Here is a 22,700-nt window from a genome sequence, read left to right on the forward strand (position 1 = left end):
ACTTAGCAGAGAATTGTATATTGGTTTATATGAAAGGGTATTCTCATTTTTAGTATTTTTTAAAGTTTCTATTTTAATTCCAGTTAACATCCAGTGTTATATTAGTTTCAGGTGTATGATATAGTGAGTTAACAATTCCATGCATCATGACAAGCGCACTCCTATCTTTTTTAGTATTTTTATTATTGCTTATTTCAGGAACCTATATACTAATGATTACTAATGAACTATGTCTGTTGCTGTTATTTTTCTTAGAAAATAATATATTTTCTTTAGTGATGTTATTCTAAATGGTTGCTGCATTGTAAAAGTGTGTGTGTGTGTCTCTTATAATGACCAGAAGTTCCTTAAAGTAAAAATTATTTTCAGAGTTAATTTCTTTTCTTTTTGAATTGATTCCAGAAATCTAGAGCATAGTAACTTTTTATTTGGAATGAAATCCTGATTTTGGAGTTAGCACAAAAGGTAGTCTATACTTTTCCTTTATTTTAGGAGAAAGCATAATGATAATATTTGTAATGTATAGATGATCTAACAGTTAAGTTTTAGTAAAGTGTAAACTATTTTCATAATAGACTTGAAATTTGCTAAGTAAGAAAAGTTAAAGAATATACTTCAAATTAATACTTAAGTTACAGCCATGTATAATTACCTTGGTCAGCATCGCTTTTCAAATGTTTGTATATTTTTCTGAATGGGAATAAGCTGAATTTTTGAAAATCGTTCCATGTGTGCTTATATTTTTGGCAAATGATTGAAATATGATATAGGGCTCTCAGGTATATCTTAGAAGAGAAACAGGGGCTCCATTTTGTTATTCTAGGGGAGTAAAAACATTACTTATGCTATTGAATGTAGATTTGCATGGGTTTTCCCCCCTGAGTGTAGTGGATGTTACCTTAGGTTATATAATTCACTGTGGCTCTTCTCACTACATTTTTACCCTCCATGCCTCATTTATTTATTATTTATATGACAACAACAACAAAAGTTGGAAAGGCCCCAGTTTCGTGTTGTACACTTGAAAGTCAGCAAAATGTACTTGATTACTTAATGTGGGTGTTTTTCAAGACATTTGCCTCCCCCAAATCTTATTTATTCTCATGACTTGTCCATCGCTTTGATGAGAAAGATAGCAGAATTTCTCTTGGGTTTGTTTTGTATTTTTAGCTGCCTTTACTGATAATTTCTACTTGGATATTTCGTAGTCAACAATGTTGAACTGATTTGAACCACCATCTTTTTTTCTTATTGAGAGAGAGCATGAGTGGGGGAGGAGCAGAGGGAGGGAGGATTTTAAGCAGGTTTCATGCCCTGTGTGGAGCCCGATCATGAGATTTCATGCCAGTGAGATCAACAGTGAGATGCTTAATGGAATGAGCCACCCAGGTGCCCCCCACCAGTGATTCATTTTAAATGTACAGTTCAACTGATTTTTGTATTTATTTGCAGTTATTCTAAATTCACACTCGTAGTCGCCCTCAGTCATTAATCTACTTTCTGTAGATTTTTACCAGTTTCTGTAGTTTTACCTTTTTTGGACATTTCATGTAAGTAGAATTGTACAACATGTAGTCATTTGCCTGGTTTCTTTCACTTAGCATAATGTTTTTGAAGTTCATTTATGTTGCAGCATGTATCAATATTTTATTCTTTTTTGTTGCTGAATAGCATTCAGCATATTTTATTAATATTGTGAGTTAATTTTTATATCATATTAATGTACCTCATTTTCTAACTCATTCACCAGTTTATGGACATGTAGATTATTTCCACTATTTGGCTACTATGAATAATGATGCTAGGAATATCTTGTGTCTTTGTGTGGTCATATGTTTTCATTTCTCTTGACTGGATACCTATTATTATTACCTATTAGTATTACTAATACTAAGTCAAAGTACATTATTTGTAAACTGAAGAAAAAATGCTAAACTCACTTCCAAAGGGGTGGCACCACTATACACTCTCCTTAGCAATGTGTGAAAGGATCTGGTTTCTTCACATCCTCAGTAAAACTTTTTATTATCTATCCTTTCGATTATAGCAAATCTAGTAACTATGAAGTAGTATTTCATTGTGGTTGTAATTTGCATTTTTCTTAAAGATTAATGATGTTGACCATCTTTTCACATACGTATTAGCCATTTGTGTATCTTCTTTGATGAAATGTCCATTAATTCAGATGTGATATATCACTGGAGCTTCATGTAGTTTGGTTTCCTTAATCTGATAATTTAGAGTCATATCATAACTGTTTTGGTGGAAATATCACATTCAATTACCATTTTGCATCCAAACTTTTCGAGACTTTTTTGCTTCCAGTCACTTAAAAAAAACCCCAACACTTTCCTTGTAGGACTTGCTAAGACATTTTCTCTGTTGGTGACTTTAATTTTAATTTTAATTTTAATTTTAATTTTAATTATGTCCATGGTTTGTCCTGTAAATTCTTCCAGCTTTAGATCTGAGAAACTTGGCATCTATCTCACACCAAGTATTTTTGGGGAAAGATTGACTGAACATTACAAGGTTAAGTTGTGCATCATTTATGAATTTTGTTTTATCATTCTCATGGTAAACAATTATCACAGAGCAACATTTATTGTTCTCTAAATCGCATAATTAAAAAGAATCCTCTTTGACCCTGTGTTATTTTGACCATATTTCAGTTATTAGGATTTGTAGTAAAATTTATTTTTAACTATCTAGGATTTACTTATTAATATCAAACTTTTAAATTGAGCAACCATGATTATATTGTCTAAAAATAAGATATTAAAAGGTAGTGTTGTATGGTAGAACCCATATGAGATAGGAATTAGGAGATTTGACTCTTACTGTGTGACTTTAGGAAAATTTATATTTTAGCTTTTTTATTCATAAAATAAGGAAGTTAGGGGAAAAGAACATAGGCTTTAGAATCTGACAGGATTGGCTTCTGATACTCAATATGTCATTAATACTGTGTGACCTTGCTAAGTCACATATCTAAACCCCTGTTTCTTATCTGTAAAGTAGGAATAATAGTATTTATCTCCTAGAACTATTGTGAATACTAATGAAATAGTGCATTAAAAAAAAGCCCTTATGGGCACCTGGATGGCTAAGTGGCCAACTTGGACTCAGGTCATGATCTTGCTGTTTGAAGTTGAAGCCACACGTCCAGCTCTGTGCTGACAGCTCAGAGCCTGGAACATGCTTTAGATTCTGGGTCTCCGTCTCTCTCTCTGCCCTTCTCGTACTCCCTCTCTGTCTCTCTCTCTTGCTCTTTCAAATATAAATAAACATTAAAAAGCTAAAAACAAAACAAAACCCTTAGGCCAGTGCCTGGCACCAAGTAAATAATGTTAACTGTTAATATTACCAGTTGATCTTTCATGTGCCTACCAACTTGCAGAGAAGATTTTAGATTATATGATTTCATAACTTTAGTAACTTGGGCTTTATTGCTGGTATTTAGTGAATGATTAAGTATGTTTCCTACTGTAATGACTTAAGAGAGCCTGTCTCTTTTGAATATTATTTTTTTCTGGAAAGTGTTCTAGCTCTTGAAAATACCCATTCTGTATCATCTTTTCTGGGCATTACACTGATTTATAAAATGAAAATGGGAGTAATAAAGTAATCTGCGTTACTATGTTAGTGGAACTATAATAGGTTCCTTCTTTAATTCTTACAGTTTTTCTTTTTCTTTCTTTTTTTTTTTTTTTCCCCTCCTAACCTAACAGTGTGACGTTAATACTGGACTTTTTGTATCGGATGGCAGGAGAATTTAGTACTTGGCAGGTTATGAAGAAGACACTTTGAAACAGGAATGTCAAAATGCCACTTAAAATGTTCCACTTGGGCAATCCTCTTCTTAACCTGTGTAACCCCCTGTACTTAGATTCATTATTCAGAGATTGGATTACTGTGAGATAGTATAAGATTTCGCTTGACAGTTTCATGTTTATTTAGAAAGGCTCTGAAACATATGGAGGTTAAGGGTTAAAATAATGTTAACAAAGTTTTCTAGGTATTTCACTTCTTTTTTTCCTGTGTATTATTCTAGCCAGGTAAATGAGTAAATCAGAATATCTAAAACACATTTTTAAAAATTATGGTAAAATATGCACGACATAAACTTTACCATTTTAACTCCTTTTAAGTATATGGTTATTGATATTAAGTACATTCATATTGTAGTGCATCCATCTCCAGACTTTTTCAATCTTCTCCAACTAAAACTTCTGTACCTATTAAATACTAACATCCTGTCTCCTTCCTGCCTCACCCTAACTTCTGGCAGCCACCATTCTACTTTCTGTCTCTATGAATTTGACTACTCTAGGAATCTCAGGTAATTAGAATCATACAGTGTTTGTCTTTTTGTAACTGGCTTCTCTCTTCTCCTTCTCCTTCTCCTTCTCCTTCTCCTTCTCCTTCTCCTTCTCCTTCTTCTTCTTCTTCTTCTTTGCTAGTTTATTTTTTTTTTAAATTTTTTTAACATTTATTTATTTTTGAGACAGAGCATGAACAGGGGAGGGGCAGAGAGAGAGGGAGACACAGAATCGGAAGCAGGCTCCAGGCTCTGAGCCATCAGCCCAGAGCCTGACGTGGGGCTCGAACTCCCGGACCGCGAGATTGTGACCTGAGCCGAAGTCGGACGCTCAACCGACTGAGCCACCGAGGTGCCCCTTTTCTAGTTTATTTTTATTTATTTTGAAAGACAGGGAACAAGCAAGGGAGGGGCAAAGAGAGAGGGAGACAGAATCCCAAGCAGGCTCCATGATATCAGCACAGAGCCTGATGTGGGGCTCGAACTCCCAAACTGTGAGATCATGACCTGAGCTGAAAGTCAAGAGTTGGATGTTTGACTGAGCCACGTAAGCGCCCCTGTAACTGGCTTATTTTACTTAGCATAATGTTTTTAAGATTCATTCACGTTTTAACATGTGTCAACGTTTTAAACTTTTTAAGGCTGAATAATATTCCATTGTGTGTATATGCTACATTCCGTTTATTTATTCATCCATCAATGGACACGTGGGTTGCTCCTACCTTTTGGCTATTGTCAATAATGATGCCATGAACATTGGTGTACAAATATTTGTTCGAGTTCCTGCTTTCACTGCTTTTGTATATATAGTCAATAATGGAATTTTGTTGGCTTATATGATAATTCTATATTTAATATTTTGAGGAATCAACATCCTGTTTTCCATAGTGGGTGTGCCATTTTACCTTCCTACCAGCAATGCACAAGAGTTCCAATTTATTTACATCTTTGACAAAACTTGTTATTTTCTGTGGTTTTATTTGTTTGTTTTGGATAATAGCCATCCTTAATAGTCATGGGTGTTACATGGTATATCATTGTGGTTTTGATTTGCATTTCCTTAATGACTAGAAATGTTAAGCATCTTTTTATATGCTAAATGGCAGTTTGAGTCCTATGCCAGTGTTTGGGGAAGAACTTTTGAGGTTGCGTTGTCAAAGAAGTTATTAATACCTGACAGTAAACTAACTAGGGTGATGCTACATGGGATTAAACTTTGTTGAAAAGAAAAACCACAGGTCACATGCAGATGTCTTCAGTGGTTGTTTCTCACTGCCTCAGTTGCACTTTATCACTTTTAAGTCATAGTTTTTACTTTTTTTTTTTTTCAAATAAAAGAGAAATGTACTGTGTATCCAACTTAGTAACTTAGGAGAAAAATAAAGGAAACTAAGGGAGGTAACAACAGAACTAAACTATAAACTAGAATATGGTGGGATTAATAACTGCAAGAGCTCGTTTTTTTTTTTAATACTTTTTTTTTTTTCAACATTTTTTATTTATTTTTGGGACAGAGAGAGACAGAGCATGAACGGGCGAGGGGCAGAGAGAGAGGGAGACAGAATCGGAAACAGGCTCCAGGCTCTGAGCCATCAGCCCAGAGCCTGACGCGGGGCTCGAACTCCCGGACCGCGAGATCGTGACCTGGCTGAAGTCGGACGCTTAACCGACTGCGCCACCCAGGCGCCCCAAGAGCTCGTTTTTATTAAAAAGCTAGGAATTAAGTTGTTGAGAACTATACAAAGAAAAAATAACTAGAGTTAGAATCTGAAAACATGGACTATATAAAAAAATAGGGATTTTTAAAAATTAGAATCTATGTTCAAATGTATGATAAATCTCAATGTAATGATTTATATAGCTCAGTGGTCTTTAATTTTATATGCTTGTAATTAAATACAGTCCTTTTATTTTAGTTAGTCAGTAGTTATTTCTTTTCAGAAAAATCCTGGATGTTTCATTCAACTTAGTTTTTACTACAGAATTCTCTCTATGTGTGTGTTTGTGGGGGCGGGAGGTATAAGTAACTATCATATCCACACATTTGGTAAGTAAGTTTTTTATTTCATTTTAAAGACCTAAGAGAGTAGAAATTTATGTGGCAAAATTTTGTGGGGAATAATTTAATTAGTGTTCTTGCCTAATTAGGGCTTTCAGTAAAACACTGAGTACCAAAATTGTCAAAGCTGTATCATAAAAATAGGAAAATATGAGGATGGACTGTACTTATATATGTGCAGAATTCTACCATTGATAGTGAATAGATATATACTCTTTTTTTTTTTAATTTTTTTTTTCAACGTTTATTTATTTTTGGGACAGAGAGAGACAGAGCATGAACGGGGGAGGGGCAGAGAGAGAGGGAGACACAGAATCGGAAACAGGCTCCAGGCTCTGAGCCATCAGCCCAGAGCCTGACGCGGGGCTCGAACTCCCGGACCGCGAGATCGTGACCTGGCTGAAGTCGGATGCTTAACCGACTGCGCCACCCAGGCGCCCCAAATAGATATATACTCTTTAAGGCTAAATTTGAATTTATTATTATTTTTAATTATTTTTAACTTTTTAAAATTTTTATCTATGTAAATATAATTTATAGTCAGATTGGCTTACGTACAACACCCAGTGCTCATCCCAACAAGTGCCCTCCTCAATGCCCATCACCCATTTTTTTTTTTTTTTTTTTGAGAGAGAGAGAGTGTGCATGTAGCATGTGCAAGCGGGGGAGGGACAGAGAGAGAGAGACTGAGAAAATCCCAGGCAGGCTCCAGCTGCTCAGCACAAGAGAACTCTGAGATCATGACCTGAGCCAAAATCAAGAGTTGGACGCTCAGCTGACCAAGCCACCCGGGAGTCCCAATGCTAAATTTGAATAATATGATGGATTTGGTTTTCTTCTTTTAAATCATGTCAATTACCATATGTTAATTATATAATGTGGGTTTCAGTAATATAATGAATTGTACCCATGAAATAGCAGAGTTAATAGATAATATTTTTAAAGTAAGGAATTTAGTCTACAGATAAATAGTAATATGAAAATAATATTAAAAGATATTGCTCTAATTCATTTTTCTAACAGGGTCAGCATATTTCATTAGCACCTATTCAAAAGCTTGAAGAAGCTCTATATGAATACCAACCACTGCAGATAGAGACATGTGGACCACAAGTTCCTGAGCTTGAGATGCTGGGAAGACTTGGGTAAGTGTCTAAGAACTTCTCATTGAGGAGCTGATTTTAGGGCTTCACTGTTGGTACTATTTTTAAATTACGCTTTAAAAAATTTTTTAGATTTTGAATTTATAGAACTGTACTCTTCTGCAAAAAATGAATGGTTCTTAATACTAAAGGTACACATTATTTTTTCTGTGGTTTTATTAGGTCTTTTGAGTTAAGATTGGATTATATTAGTTCTCTTTTTAGTGATGTCGTTGGCAGTCATACTGAAGTAGCTGTTCATTTTCAGCTCACTGTATTTTTTTTTTTTTTTTTTAGAAATAGGGGCTTAATTTAGTCGTTAGTAAGCCAGTAAAAATATGAGAGTTGTGACCTTGCTATGAAAAAGAGTAGATTTACTCATTGTCTGTTGTTTACAGCATAAGTATATTTATGAGAAATGAGCCACAAAATATATTTAGTCAAAAGGTATAATGTAGGGATGGCCCAGTGGCTCAAAAGCCATACTATATGCATCTGTTTTGGAAATGAACCTGGGATTGTGACTCTTTTGAGTGATGGATATGATCATAGTCTGTGTCAGTGAACCAGGTAGGTATCTACAATATACTTGAAAAGTGTAAGTACAGACTTTGTTGGATGGAACAAATCCATGTCCTGGTCTGGTTTCTCAACCTTAACTTTTGAATGAAAAGAAGACTCAGAAACCATTGCTTCTTAACAAAATAAAATAGTGTAAAGAATATAATGTGAGGGGAGCCTGGGTGGTCATTCAATTAAATGTCCAACTTTGGCTCAGGTCATGATCTTACACTTCATGGGTTTGAGCTCCATATTGGGCTTTGCACTGACAGCTGAGCCGGGAGCCTGCTTTGGATTCTGTGTCTGTCTCTCTCTATCTTCCCCTCTCCAACTTGTGCTCTCTCTCTCTCCCTCTCTTGAAAATAAATAAACGTTAAAAAAAAAAAAAAAAAGAATGTAATGTGAAAAGAAAGTAATAGGTTCAGCGACACCAGGTGATTAAAAAGTAATTAAAAAAGAAGACCCCTCCAGTCGCCTGGGTGGGTCAGTGGGTTCAGCCTCCGACTCTGGATTTCGGCTCAGGTCCTGATCCCAGGGTTGTGGGATTGAGCCCCGCGTCTTAATCTGTGCTGAGTGTGGAGCCTGCTTAAGATTCCTCCCCTCCCTCCTCCTCCTTCATTCTCTCTGTCTCTCTCTGTCTCTCTCTCTCTCTCTGTGCCTGTCTCTACCCCTGTCCCTTGCTTGTGCTCTCCCTCTCTCTCTAAAAAAAAAAAAAAAGACCCAAAAAGCAAAAACAAGATAGATGAAACAGATAATAAAACCTACATACAAAAAAACCCCACAAAAAACAGAAAAAACAACAAAAAAAATCCCTACATGTATCTTCAAAACCAAAATCTTGAATGTGACGCATAGTATTTTACATATGAAACTGGAGGCTCAAAGGTCAAATTACTATTAAAATGGTAGATAATTTACTAATCTGCTATTTAGTAGATCTTAATATTTTCTTTAGTTCTGTATTCTCTTAAGGTCCTACATCTTCCAAACATGAAGCCAAAGGGATGTGAAACAAAACCTAAACCCCTTTTGAGTTTAAGATAAATTTGTCAAATAATTGGCCAAAATTGAAGCTTGAGACAGACAATAATAGGTCTCATGATGTAAAAAGTTAGTGATAAAGATGTTGGTTTCTTATCTTTTATTGGGTTAGCAAGTGCCAGAATTCTAGATCTCAAAATAAATTTTTAAAAAATCTTTATTTTTAATGTTAGTGACAACAAAGTATGTAAAGTAATATTCCTTTGTTACAGGGATTTGCATTTTCCAATAGTTTTGTCATCAAAATTACATTTGAAAGATTATGGAAGTAGGCATGCATAATGAGAATGCACAAGTGAAATGGATGAAAACAGTACAAAGGATAGGAAGAGAGAAAAACTATTGCTGTAATGTTCTTACAGTATACATGAAGTGGTATAAGAGTATCTGGAGATAGATTGTGATAAGCTAAAGATGTTTAATATAAACCCTACAGCAATACTAAAAATGTTAGAAAAAAAAGAGGGATAGTCAGTAAGTCACTAGCAGAGAAAATAATGAGATCATAAAAATACTTCATTAATGAAGAGGAGCACAGGAAAAGAGGGTGGCAAAAAATAAAGATATGATACAATTAGGAAACAGCATAGTAGTGGATTTAGTCTTAACTATGTCTGTAATTGCATTACATATAAATGATCTAGGGGGCGCCTAGGTGGCTCAGTCAGTTAAGCATCTGACTTTGGGTCAGGTCATGATCTTATGGTTCATGGGTTTGAGCCCTGCTTCAGGCTCTGTGCAGACAGCTCAGAGCCTGGAGCCTGCTTCGGATTTCTGTGTCTCCCTCTCTCTCTGCCCCCTCCCCTGTCCATGGTCTGTTGTGTGTGTGCGCTCTCTCTCTCTCTCTCTCTCTCTCTCTCTCTCAAGAATAAATACACATTAAAAAACATCTTTTTAAATGACCTAAAACAGTACTATCCAATACAACTTTCTGATGTGATAGAAATATTATGTCTCTGTTGTCCAAAATAGAAGTCCTCAGTTTCATATTTCTACTGAGCACTTGAATGTGTCTAGCGCAGTTGAAGAATTGAATTTTAAATTTTAATTCAGTTTGTTTGTTTATTTATTTATTTTTAATGTTTATTTCTTTTTGAGAGAGAGACAGAGAGACAGAGCACCAGCAGGGGAGGGGCAGAGAGAGAGAGAGAGAGGAAGACACAGAATCTGAAGCAGGCTCCAGGCTCAGAGCTGTCAGCACAGAGCCTGACTTGGGGCTCAGACCCACGAACTGTGAGATCATGACCTGAGCCAAAGTTGGACGCTTAACCAAATGAGCCACCCAGGTACCCCTAATTCAGTTTAGTTTAAATAATGATGTATAGCTAGTGGCTCCCATATTGGATAGCACAGGTCTAAATATTCCACATAATAAGCAGAGATTGTCAGATTGCATTAAACCCAAGATTTACTATATGTTTCCTACAAGGAACTGACCGTTATATGTAAAAATACAGTTTCTCTGAGCTTTCCAAGTTTCTCTGTACTTTCTGGATTTATAATTTGTTGTTTTTCTTTTGTAAATATCTCAACCATTTATTCTTCACAGATTTCTTTTTTTCATTAAAGGATTTCTTTCTCATCTTGCTATTTTCATAACTAGTATTTCCATAACATTCCTTTTTATAATTTTCACCTCTTTTCTGAAAGCCCCTGTTTCTACATGTTCTCTACCTTTTTCACTAGATCCTTTAACTTAGTAATCATGTTACTTTAAAGTGCCTCTTTGATAGTTCCAACATCTCTGGGTTTGGTTCTGTTGACTATTTTATTTTATGTCGTGATGATAGATTTGTTTTTCCTGCTTTCTTGTGTTTATTGTAATTCTTGTTTGAATATTGGATAATCTGTGTGACAGAACAGAGACTGAGATAAATAATATTTATGCCTGAAAATATTTATGTCCTGTTCTTCTGCCAAGGCATTAGTGTAGGGAGTTAAGCATTAAGTCTGTAGTTTGATCTTAGTTTGGGTTTTATTGTTGATTCAGTTGATGTTGATAGGCTTCATATTCTTCCAGTTATAGTCTGTTGCCACTTTGTGCCTAGTGTGAGGCCTGGGGTGCTGGAGGGATCTTTTCAGTCTTCTTGCTCCACTCTTAGCTCTCAGCAGGTGCTGCCAGCCCGAGCCCCATAGGAATTCTCTCTTGGGTTCTCTCTCCCCAGCAATAGACTACTTCTTCTCTTTACTTGGAATAAGTTTTGTGGTGGGAACAAGGGGGTTTCTTAGTTCTGTTCTAACTTTAGCCTCAAGAGGTCTTATTTGCTGGAACCTCAGAGTGGTGCTTTCTTGGCGTACCTATCTCTTTCCTGAGGCAAACAACTTTTATCTGTTATTTGAGAGTGCAGGTGTGTTAGCTATTCCTTTCCCAGCTCCACAACTAAACAGTAGGTGTTGATAGGGATGGGAAGGCTTGGGTGTAAGGCAGTTTTCTCTTCCTCCCGCAATCTCTGCTTTGCATCATTGTGTTAGCACAGGTACAAATGGGTTTTCTGCCTTTCTTCAGTGTTTGAAGGCTTTTCCCTGTGTCACCACAGAGTTGAGGAGGGTGGCCATAGGTTTTCTACTTCTCCCCCAGTGGCAGCCAACCTTTGCCTTTCCCAGCAGCTGAGTTCTGGCTGTTTTTGTTTTTGTTTTTGTTTTTGTTTTCTTAAAGTTCATTACCTCTAGCACTTAGTGTTTTATTTTTGCCGATTCCTACTGGGTTTCTGCAGTGGAATATCCTCATCTTCCTCTTATAACGTGTTATTTTTGGTGCTGCTGCTATATATACACGTGTGTGTATTTAACTAACCCCATTAGAAATCTGTGTAAAATAGATGTAGCTTAATTAACTGCTTTTTCTCTTTGTTTTGAGTAAATTGTTAAATTTAGTAAACTTTGGCAACTCTTCTGATTGTTTGGAACCCTTTTTGATTTCATTTTGTCTTTGTCATTATGATTTAGATTTTAAAATGTGGGGTAAGTGTTCTTTTAAAAAATTTAAAAAAATTTTTTTAAAATTTTATTTTTTAAAATTTGCATCCAAGTTAGTTTGCATACAGTGCAACAGTCATTTCAGGAGTAGATTCTTAATGCCCCTTACCCATTTAGCCCATCCTCCCTCCCACATCCCCTCCAGTAACCCTCTGTTCTCCATATTTAAGAGTCTCTTATGTTTTTGTCCTCCCTCCCTGTTTTTATGTTATTTTTGCTTCCCTTCCCTTATGTTCATCTGTTTTGTATCTTAAAGTCCTCTTACGAGTGAAGTCATATTTGTCTTTTTCTGATGAATTTTGCTTAGCATAATACCCTCCAGCTCCATCCACATAGTTTTAAATAGCAAGATTTCATTCTTTTTGATTGCTGAGTAATACTCCATTGTATATATATGCCACATCTACTTTATCCATTCATCCATCGATGGACATTTGGGCTCTTTCCATACTTTGGCTATTGTTGGTAGTGCTGCTATAAACGTTGGGGTGCATGTGTCCCTTAGAAACAGCATAACTGTATCCCTTGGATAAATACCTAGTAGTGCAATTTCTGGGTCATAGGGTAGTTCTATTTTTAATTTTTTGAGGAACTTCCATACTGTTTTCTAGAGTGGCTGCACCAGTTTGCATTCCCACCAGCAGTGCAAAAGAGATCCTCTTTCTCTGCATCCTCGCCAACATCTGTTGTTGCTTGAGTTGTTAATGTTAGCCATTCTGACAGGTGTGAGGTAGTATCTCATTGTGGTTTTGATTTGTATTTCCCTGATGATGAGTGATGTTGAGCATTTTTTTCATGTGTCGGTTAGCCATCTGGATGTCTTCTTTGGAGAAGCGTCTATTCATGTCTTTTGCCCATTTCTTCACTGGATTGTTTTTGGGGTGTTGAGTTTGATAAGTTCTCTATTAGATTTTGGATACTAACCCTTTATCTGATATGTCGTTTGCAAATGTCATCTCCCATTCCATTGGTTGCCTTTTAGTTTTGCTGGTTGTTTCCTTCACCGTGCAGAAGCTTTTTATTTTGATGAAGTCCCAATAGTTCATTTTTGCTTGTGTTTCCCTTGCGTCCGGAGACATGTTAAGAAGTTGCTGCAGCCAAGGTCAAAGAGATTTTTGCCTGCTTTCTCCTTGAGGATTTTGCTTCCTGTCTCACATTTAAGTCTTTCATTCATTTTGAGTTTATTTTTGTGTATGGTGTAAGAAAGTGGTTCAGGTTCATTGTTCTGCATGTCGCTGTCCAATTTTCCCAGCACCACTTGGTGAAGAGACTGTCTTTATTCCATTGAATATTCTTTCCTGCTTTGTCAAAGATTAGTTGGCCATATGTTTGTGAGTCCATTTCTGGGTTCTCTATTCTGTTCCATTGATCCGAATGTCTGTTTTTGTGCCAGTACCATACTGTCTTGATGATTACAGCTTTGTAATACAGCTTAAAGTCCGGGATTGTGATGCCTCCTGCTTTGGTTTTCTTTTTCAAGATTGCTTTGGCTATTCGGGGTCTTTTCTGGTCCCATACAAATTTTAAGATTGTTTGTTCTAGCTCTGTGAAGAATGCTGGTGTTATTTTGATAGGCGTTACATTGAATACATAGATTGCTTTGGGTAGTACTGACATTTTAACAATATTTGTTCTTCCTATCCAGGAGCATGGAATATTTTTCCTTTTTTGTGTGTCTTCTTCAATTTCTTTCATAAGCTTTCCATAGTTTTCAGTGTATAGATTTTTCACCTCTTTGGTTAGATTTATTCCTAGGTATTTTCTGGTTCTTGGTGCAATTGTAAGTGGGATCAATTCCTTTATTTCTTTTTCTGATTGTTGGTGTATGGGAATGCAACTGATTTCTGTGCATTGATTTTATATCCTGGTACTTTGCTGAATTCATGGATCAGTTCTAGCAGTTTTTTGGTGGAATCTTTTGGGTTTTCCACATAGAATATCATTTCATCTGCGAAGAGTGAAAGTTTGACCTCCTCCTAGCTGATTTGGATGCTTTTTATTTCTTTGTGTTGTTTGATTGCTCAGGCTAAGACTTCCAACACTTCGTTGAATAACAGTGGTGAGAGTGGAGATCCCTGTCTTGTTCCTGACCTTAGGGGGAAAGCTCTCAGTTTTCCCCATTGAGGATAATATTAGCTTTGGGTCTTTCATATATGGCTTTTATGATCTCGAGGTATTCTTCTATCCCTACTTTCTTAAGGGTGTTTCTCAAGAAAGGATGCTGTATGTCAAATGCTTTCTCTGAATCTATTGAGAGGATCATGTGGTTCTTGTCCTTTCTTTCATTGATGTGATGAATCACATTGATTGTTTTGTGGATATTGAACCAGCCTTGCATCCCAGGTATAAATCCCACTTGGTCGTGGTGAATAATTTTTTTAATGTATTGTTGGATCTGGTTGGCTAATATCTTGTTTTTGCATCCGTATTCATCAGGGAAATTGGTCTATAGTTCTCCTTTTTAGTGGGGTCTTTGGTTGTGGAATCAAGGTAATGCTGGCTTCATAGAAAGAGTTTGGAAGTTTTCCTTCCATTTCTATTTTTTGGAACAGCTTCAAGAGAATAGGTGTTAACTCTTCCTTAAATGTTTGGTAGAATTCCCCTGGAAAGCCATCTGGCTCTGTACTCTTGTTTTTTTGGGAGATTTTTGGTTACTAATTCGATTTCTTTACTGGTTATGGCTCTGTTCCAATTTTCTATTTCTTACTGTTTCACTTTTGGTAGTTCATATGTTTCTAGGAATTTGTCCATTTCTTCCAGATTTTCCATTTTATTGGCATATAATTGCTCATAATATTCTCTTATTATTGTTTTTATTTCTGTGTTGGTTGTGATCTGTCCTGTTTCATTCTTGATTTTATTTATTTGGGTCCTTTCCTTTTTCTTTTTGATCAAACTGGCTAGTGGTTTATCAATTTTATTAATTCTTTCAAAGGACCAGCTTCTGGTTTCATTGATCTGTTCTGGTTTTTTTGGTTTTGATAACATTGATTTGTGCTCTAATCTGTATTATTTCCTGTCTTCTGCTGGTTTGGGGTTTTATTTACTATTCTTTTTCCAGCTCTTTAAGGTGTAAGGTTAGGTTATGTATCTGAGATCTTTCTTCCTTCTTTAGGAAGGCCTGGATTGCTATACATTCCCCTCTTATGACCACCTTTGCTGCATCCCAGAGGTTTTGGGATGCGGTGTACCATTTTCATTGGCTTCCATGTACTTTTTAATTTCCTTTTTAACTTCTTGGTTAGTCCATTCATTCTTTAGTAGGATGTTCTTTAGCCTCCAAGTATTTGTTATCTTTCCAACTTTTTTTTTATTGTGGCTGATTTCGTGTTTCATAGCATTGTGGTCTGAAAATATTCTTGATATGTTCTTGATCTTTCTGTACTTGTTGGGGGTGGAGAACGTTCCATATGCACTGGAGAAGAATGTATATTCCGTTGCTTTAGGATGAAGTGTTCTCAATATATCTGTTAAGTCCATCTGGTCCAGTGTGTCATTTGAAGCCATTGTTTCCTTGTTAATTTTCTGTGTAGATGATCTGTCCATTGCTGTAAGTGAGGTGTTGAAGTCCCCTACTATTATGGTATTATTATCAATGGGTTTCTTTATGTTTGTGATTAATTGATTTATATATTTGGGTGCTTTCACATTTGGAGCATAAATGTTTACAGTTGTTAGGTCTTCATGGTGGATAGACACCTTAATTACGATATAATGCCCGGGTAAGTGTTCTTTATATAAGGTATTACCATATAGTGTTTGTACTTTTCCCAAGTTTTTCTTACCTGCAGTCTTATTTGAACCTAAATAAAGGAGGCTGGATCACTTTTTTTTCTTTTTCTTTTTTTCTTTTTCTTTTTCTTTCCTTTTCCTTTTCCTTTTCCTTTTCCTTTTTCTTTTTCTTTTTCTTTTTCTTTTGTTTTTTTTTTTTTTGGTAGTGGTGGTTGGGGGACTTTCATTAGCCATTGACTATTTATAATATAGTTAGTTCCAGAATTCTCAAGGTAGATTTTTGCTGCTCTCAACAGACTATACATATATTTTATATCCATAACAGTTAAGAAGGCAAATTTTTTTGATTACAAATAAACATGTACGTATTTAAGTCAGTAGACCTTGACTATAATATTTTCTCTTTTTTCCTAAAAAAAGTTTTTTCCATGTTTTATTTATTTTTGAGAGAAAGAGAGACAGAACATTAGCAGGGGAGGGGCAGAGAGAGAGGGAAACACAGAATTCAAAGCAGGCTCTGGGTTCTGAGCTGTCAACACAGAGCCTGACGCAGGGCTCAAACCCATGAACCATGAGATCATGACCTGAGCTGAAGTTGGATGCTTAACCAACTGAGCCACACAGGCGCCCCTATAACACTTTCTTTTAGCCATCTGTGGCTAAGTAGTGCAGGAATTTCTAGATCATCAACAGTGATGTCAAAATTGCTAAGGAAGCATTGACTTTTCCTTGATATAGAACTATTTACCTGTGAAGATAGAATTCACTCACAGCTCTTCAGCCTTCTACCTTGAGAAAGGGATTGAATTCCATACAGACCGCTTTAGTTTTTGGAGCCAGGATTTGCTCAAAAGCTGTCTTTTTGGTGATGTTATAACCTCATACAAAACATTTGCCAAAAATAAACTCTAAATTGATTTCTTATGCTATTAGTTCATTTCTTTTAATGTAGTTCTTATTTGAAGCTATATGCTATCTTATTTTTTTCATATTAAAGAAAGCTTTATAAATCTAAGAATATATTTTTACTTACTCTAACTTTCAGAAACATTTAGAGACAAACTGAAGAATTTTTTCTGTGAAATGACTTTTCAGAGAATTATTTGGTATCCTCAAAGGTGCTGCTGTTAGAGTACAATATAAACTTAAGTTGACTAAAGGTGTAATAGTTACACATATGTCCTAAGAGTTGTCCATGTCTTGTATCTACTAAGCCCTGTGTATCCCTTTACTACAGTGGGCGCTCCCACTTCCCCCGGTCCTCTACCTTCTACTCTTTTTATTTTTTTTTCCTATTACAACAAAATTTCCATTTTATATTACGTTATCCTATAGAGGAACAAGTTTAATTCTTCTAGAGGCAAATAAAGAATAAACTAACTCTCTTATTTCTATTTTCTTATATCTGCTTTGAAATCTGTATGACTTGGTGAAGTTAAGAATGGTATACTTTGTAGTTTCACTTTAGTTGGTGCAAAAATATGGATGCAGGCTCTTTCAAAATAATCTTATTTTTTAAAATTTTTGTTAATGTTTATTTATTTTTGAGAGAGAGAGACAGGCAGAGCACGAGCCGGAAAAGGTCAGAGAGAGAAGGAGACACAGAACTGGAAATGGGCTCCAGGCTGTGAGCTGTCAGCACAGAACATGATGAGGGGCTAGAACTCAAGAGCCATGAGATCATAAGCTGAGGTCAGATGCTTAACCTACTTAGCCACCCAGGTGCCCCCCAAATAATTTTAATTATATATTTTGGGAATTAAGTGATATAAAGTCTTGGGAGCCATTGTGTCTCCAAAGAATTATATTTTTTTTCTCACGTGTAACTTTGATAAAGGATGAAATCAAAAGTACATTGCCATGAAGTTTTTAGTGGTTTTTACTAGGGTCTTTTCTAGGGTTAGTTAAATTTGAGAAGCAGAAGAAGAATAAATGAAAAATTTTCACTCAGGAGAGTATTATGAATATATAATTATATTTCACCTTGCACTGGTAGTACTCTTCTTGTTTGCTCAAGGCAATATGTGAACTTGTTTATTAATTCTGTGCCAGTGGGAGAAAGCATTGGGAAAATTTAACTGCTAATTGCAGTTCCCTAGACAATGGCTTTAGTGGTTAGTCTAGTAGTCTCATTGATTGGCACTCTGAGATTGTCTTTTTAATAATCAACTGGATTTCTAGTTAATATTTTACTACCTTCCACCCAAAGAAGAGTTATTCCCTTAACTGATATAAATTATGAGTGCTTTTCAGTTTTATTCTTCAGTTTCTAATTATTTAATCAAATCTCTCTACTGTTTTAAGTAGATGGAAGTGATTTATTTAACATGAGTTTTTCATTCATGAGGTTATTACAAAAATAAAACTAGTTTTATAAGATAAAATGCGATCTTTAAATAAGATCTGTTAACACAACTGATACGTCTGTGCTGTCAGTTATGCTAGGTTTATTTTTTTATTAAAAAAATTTTTTTTAATTTTTATTTAGTTTTTGAGAGAGAGAGTGCAGTGCAGTTGGGGGAGGAGCAGAGAGAGAGGGAGACACAGAATCTGAAGCAGGTTCCAGGCTCTGAGCTGTCAGGACAGAGCCAGATGTGGGGCTCGAACCCACGAACTGTGAGATCATGACCTGAGCCAAAGTCAGATGTTCAACAGACTGAGCCACCTAGGCAGCCCTATTTTTTATTTTTTAAAGATTAAAATTTTTTTTTAATGTTTACTTATTAATTTTTGAGAGAGGGAGTACCACCGGGGGAGGGGCAGAGAGAGAGAGAGAGAGAGACAGAGAGAGAGAGAGAGACAGAATCTGAAGCCGGCTCCAGGCTCTGAGCTGTCAGCCCAGAGCCTGACGCGGGGCTCGAACCCATGAACTGTGAGGTCATGACTTGAGCTGAAGTGGGAGACAACCGGTTGAGCCACCCAGGTGTCCCTGAAGATTTTATTTTTAAGTAATCTCTGCACCCAATGTGGGACTCAAACTTATAGCCCTGAGATCAAGAGTCACATGCTCTACTGACTCAGCCAGCCAGCCAGGTGCTCTCAGTTATGATAACTTTACAAAAACAGATTTAAAGTCTGATGGTTTAATATCTTGAGTCCTTCCTCATCAGATGCTAAGCTTATTTAGCTATTATTGCATAACCAATGGTGAAAAAATTTGTGATAGTAATAATAGTATTGAATTGAGTTAGTTAACTAGAAAGTTTTTTGTTTGATCTCTGTGAATACCTGTCAGTTTTGTTTTCTTGTGTGGCCATAGACTATGTTGATAAAACCAACCTACCAAAAGTAACTGACCTGTTAACAAATCATTACTATTGGCAAAGTAATTAAAAGTTTTTGTTCTTGAGGGACTAGGATAGGTTATAGTCCCTAGAATAGAAGACCTATCTTCACAGTAACCTTGGAGATGCTTTCATGACCATTCTTTTGGTCTTAAAAATTGTTTAGTTTTTTTTTTTCAGTTGATAAATTGGAACTTTATATATCAAGACTTTGAGATGAGGCATTGAACGTATTCTATCAATTTTTTTGTTATAACACTGTCACCCTTTTTCTTGTTTTTTTTTTTTTTTTTTAACGTTTATTTATTTATTTTGAGACTGAGAGTGAGCATGAACAGGGGAGGGGCAGAGAGAGAGGGGAGAGAGAATCCCAAGCAGGCTCTGCACTGCTAGCACAGAGCCTGATATGGGGCATGAACCCACGAACTGCAAGATCATTACCTGAGCTGAAGTTAAGAGTCTGAGGCTTAAGCAACTGAACCACCAGGCACCCCTGTTTCCCTTCTTAAGCATTTCTTCTTCTTCTTTTTAATGTTCATTTATTTATTTTGAGAGAGAGAGAGAGAGAGAGAGAGAGAGAGAGAGAGAGAGAGAGAGAAAGCATAAGCAGGGGAAGGGCAGAGGGTTGGGGGAGAGAGGATCTGAAGCAGGCCCTGGGCTGACAACAGAGAGCTTGATATGCGGCTTGAACTCACTAACCGTGAGATCATGACCTGAGCCTAAGTGGGACACTTAACTGACTGAGCCACCCAGGCAGGTGCCCCTTAAGCACTTCTCCATTGCTGTCATAGAAGAGTTTTTAATATTATCAATCTGGTCATGTCTCTCTGTCATTAATATCTTTCAGTGGCTCATCATCACCCATACAATCTGACTCCTGTCTTTGTAGTCATAATACCCTGCCCCCTCATACTTGGTGTTTCTTAAGAATCTTATTGTTTCTCACACATTTTTGTGCCATTGCATGTGCCATTTGCTTTCCTTAGCATCTTACTACTGTCTTTGTATTTGTGGCACAGTCCTCCTGGTAATTTCTTTTCCTCTTTTCCTCCTATGCATGAGTTGTCTGTTTATTCTTTGTCTTCTTTTTTACTGGGGTAATATTGTTTTCCTTATTTATTTAAATGAGTCAGCTGTATAGTAAGACTATTAACCCTTGAAATTTAAAATTTTATTTTTTAACCTTATATTGTTTATGATATGAAGTAGTTTTCATCTCTAAGCAGTAAAATGTATTGATGATGTCCTGTTAGTTTTCCATTTTTCTTCTACTAGGTCCTAAACCAACATAGAACTTTATATATATTTATATTCTAATACTTGTGTAGCTTCAATTTTTTATCTAATTACTTAATTCATCTGGAATTTATTTTTTGTAAGGAGCTATAAAAGAATCTTTATTTTTTTTCAACATGGTAAATCAGTTGGCCCAGACCAATATATTCAATAAGACTTTTTTTTTCTACTGATGTGTTTTATTAATATACTAACACTTTTTCTCCGCTACCCTTTCTTTTCCATTAATCTGTGTTTCAGTATTTAACAGTACCACATAATTATTAACTTAAATTCATGATATGTTTTAATATTAAACTATGTATTTTTTTTCTGTTGCTGTGTATCATATTAGTGCAAATTTAACATCCATTTTTATCTCATTCGTTATCAGTTCTGTGAGTCAGTAGTCTGGGCATGGGTTATCCAGAACCAAGTAATTCTGGTGTCACGTGGTTATAATCAAATGTCAGCAAGTGCTGTGGTTCCATGTAAGCGAGGCTTGTGGGGGGTGTCTTCCAAGCTTCTTCATATTATTGGCAGACTTAGGTTCCTTCCAAATGTAGAACTTATGGTGGTTTTCATCTTCGATGCCAGCAAGAGAAAATCACTTTGACTCTTTCTTTTATTTTTATTTTTATTTTTTTATTATTATTTTTTAATTTTTTTTTAACATTTATTTATTTTTGAGACAGAGAGAGAGAGAGCATGAACAGGGGAGGGTCAGAGGAAGAGGGAGACATAGAATCTGAAACAGGCTCCAGGCTCTGAGCTGTCAGCACAGAGCCTGACATGGGGCTCGAACCCACAGACCGTGAGATCATGACCTGAGCCGAAGCCGGACACTTAACTGACTGAGCCACCCAGGCGCCCCGACTCTTTCTTTTAAAGGCTACCTATCTGATTAAGTTTGGCCCACCTAGATAATTTCCCTTTTTTCTTATTATATATTTTTTAATGTTTATTTTTGAGAGAAAGAGAGAGAGAGAGAGAGAGAGAGAGAGAGAGAGAGAATGTGAGTGGCCGAGGGACAGAGAGAGGGAGACAGAATCCAAAGCAGGCTCCAGGCTCTGAGCTATCAGTACAGAGCACTGTGTAGGGCTTGAACCCACAAACCATGAGCTTGTGACCTGAGTCAAAGTTGGATGCTGAGTCACCCAGGCACCCCTAATTTCCCTTTTCATTAACTGACAGTCAACCTGTTTGAGATCTCAATTACATCTGCAAAATCCCTTTTGCAGTATAATTTAATCTCAGGAGTGAAATTCATCATATTCACTCATTGAGAAGGAGTTGTGCAAGAATGACATAAGGGAATCTTGTAGGCCATTTCAGAATTTTGCCTATCACAGGTGGGACAAGTCTTCCTTTGCTATTTATCTTTTTCAAAGTATTCTTAGAATTTTAAAAAAATGTTTTATTTATTTTTGAGACAGAGAGAGACAGAGCATGGGCAGGGGAGGGGCAGAGAGAGAGGGAGACATAGAATCCCAAGCACGCTCCAGGCTCTGAGCTGTCAGCACAGAGCCCGATGTGGGGCTTGAACTCACAAACCGCAAGATCATGACCTGAGCTGAAGTGGGACACTAAACCGACTGAGCCACCCAGGCGCCCCAATTCTTAGCATTTTTATACATTTATTCTTCTAAGTAAACTTTGTTGGCCAAAGCAGCAAATCATTGTCTAATTCTTTCAAGTTTTCTGTACATTTGAAAATTTTTACAATAAGATATTGTGAAACAGGTAATCAGACAAACCAAAACCCATCAATAGCTTAACTAAGATATAGCCATTCAACTCATTCCTTAGATAATAATCAAGCACCACTCCTTTTGGGATTTTATTTGGAATTGCTTTAAACTTATAAACTGATTAGAAAAGAATGGGCATTTGAAATCTATTGAGTTTTCATATATCTCTCTTAGAAATTAATTTTTGTTATACTTGTGATGCTGTTACAGAATTATTTTCATTATGCTTTCTGATTCTTTTTTTAAATAAAAATTTTTTTTTTTAATATTTATTTTTGAGAGAGACTCAGAGCATGAGTGGGTGAGGGGCAGAGAGAGACACACACCCACCCACAGAATCCAAAGCAGGTTCCAGGCTCTGAGCTGTCAGCACAGGAACCATTGTGGGGCTCGAACTCATGAACTGTGAGATCATGACCTGAGCCAAAGTCATGTGCTTAACTGACTGAGCCAGGCGCCCCTCTGATTCATAAATATATTTTTATTTTGTATCTAGTTGCTCTACTGAACTCTAATAATTTTGTTCTATTAGGTGAGTATCTGGGGTTTATTTGGAAG

The 22,700-nt window shown here is 36.2% G+C and overlaps 1 protein-coding gene across 2 annotated transcripts in view; it reads left to right on the top strand.

The window, feature by feature from the left end:
• Positions 1–22,700, top strand: part of MNAT1 (MNAT1 component of CDK activating kinase) — a 237,487-nt gene that overhangs the window by 148,109 nt on the left and 66,678 nt on the right. For both annotated transcript variants that reach the window (XM_040477324.1, XM_040477323.1), the window contains exon 8: positions 7,404–7,525. In XM_040477324.1, the coding sequence (XP_040333258.1) occupies positions 7,404–7,525 (122 nt within the window). The remainder of the gene's footprint in view (positions 1–7,403; positions 7,526–22,700) is intronic.

Source organism: Herpailurus yagouaroundi, unplaced genomic scaffold (genome assembly GCF_014898765.1).
Source record: "Herpailurus yagouaroundi ecotype Mexico unplaced genomic scaffold, PumYag 141, whole genome shotgun sequence".
Classification (NCBI taxonomy): Eukaryota; Metazoa; Chordata; class Mammalia; order Carnivora; family Felidae; genus Herpailurus; species Herpailurus yagouaroundi.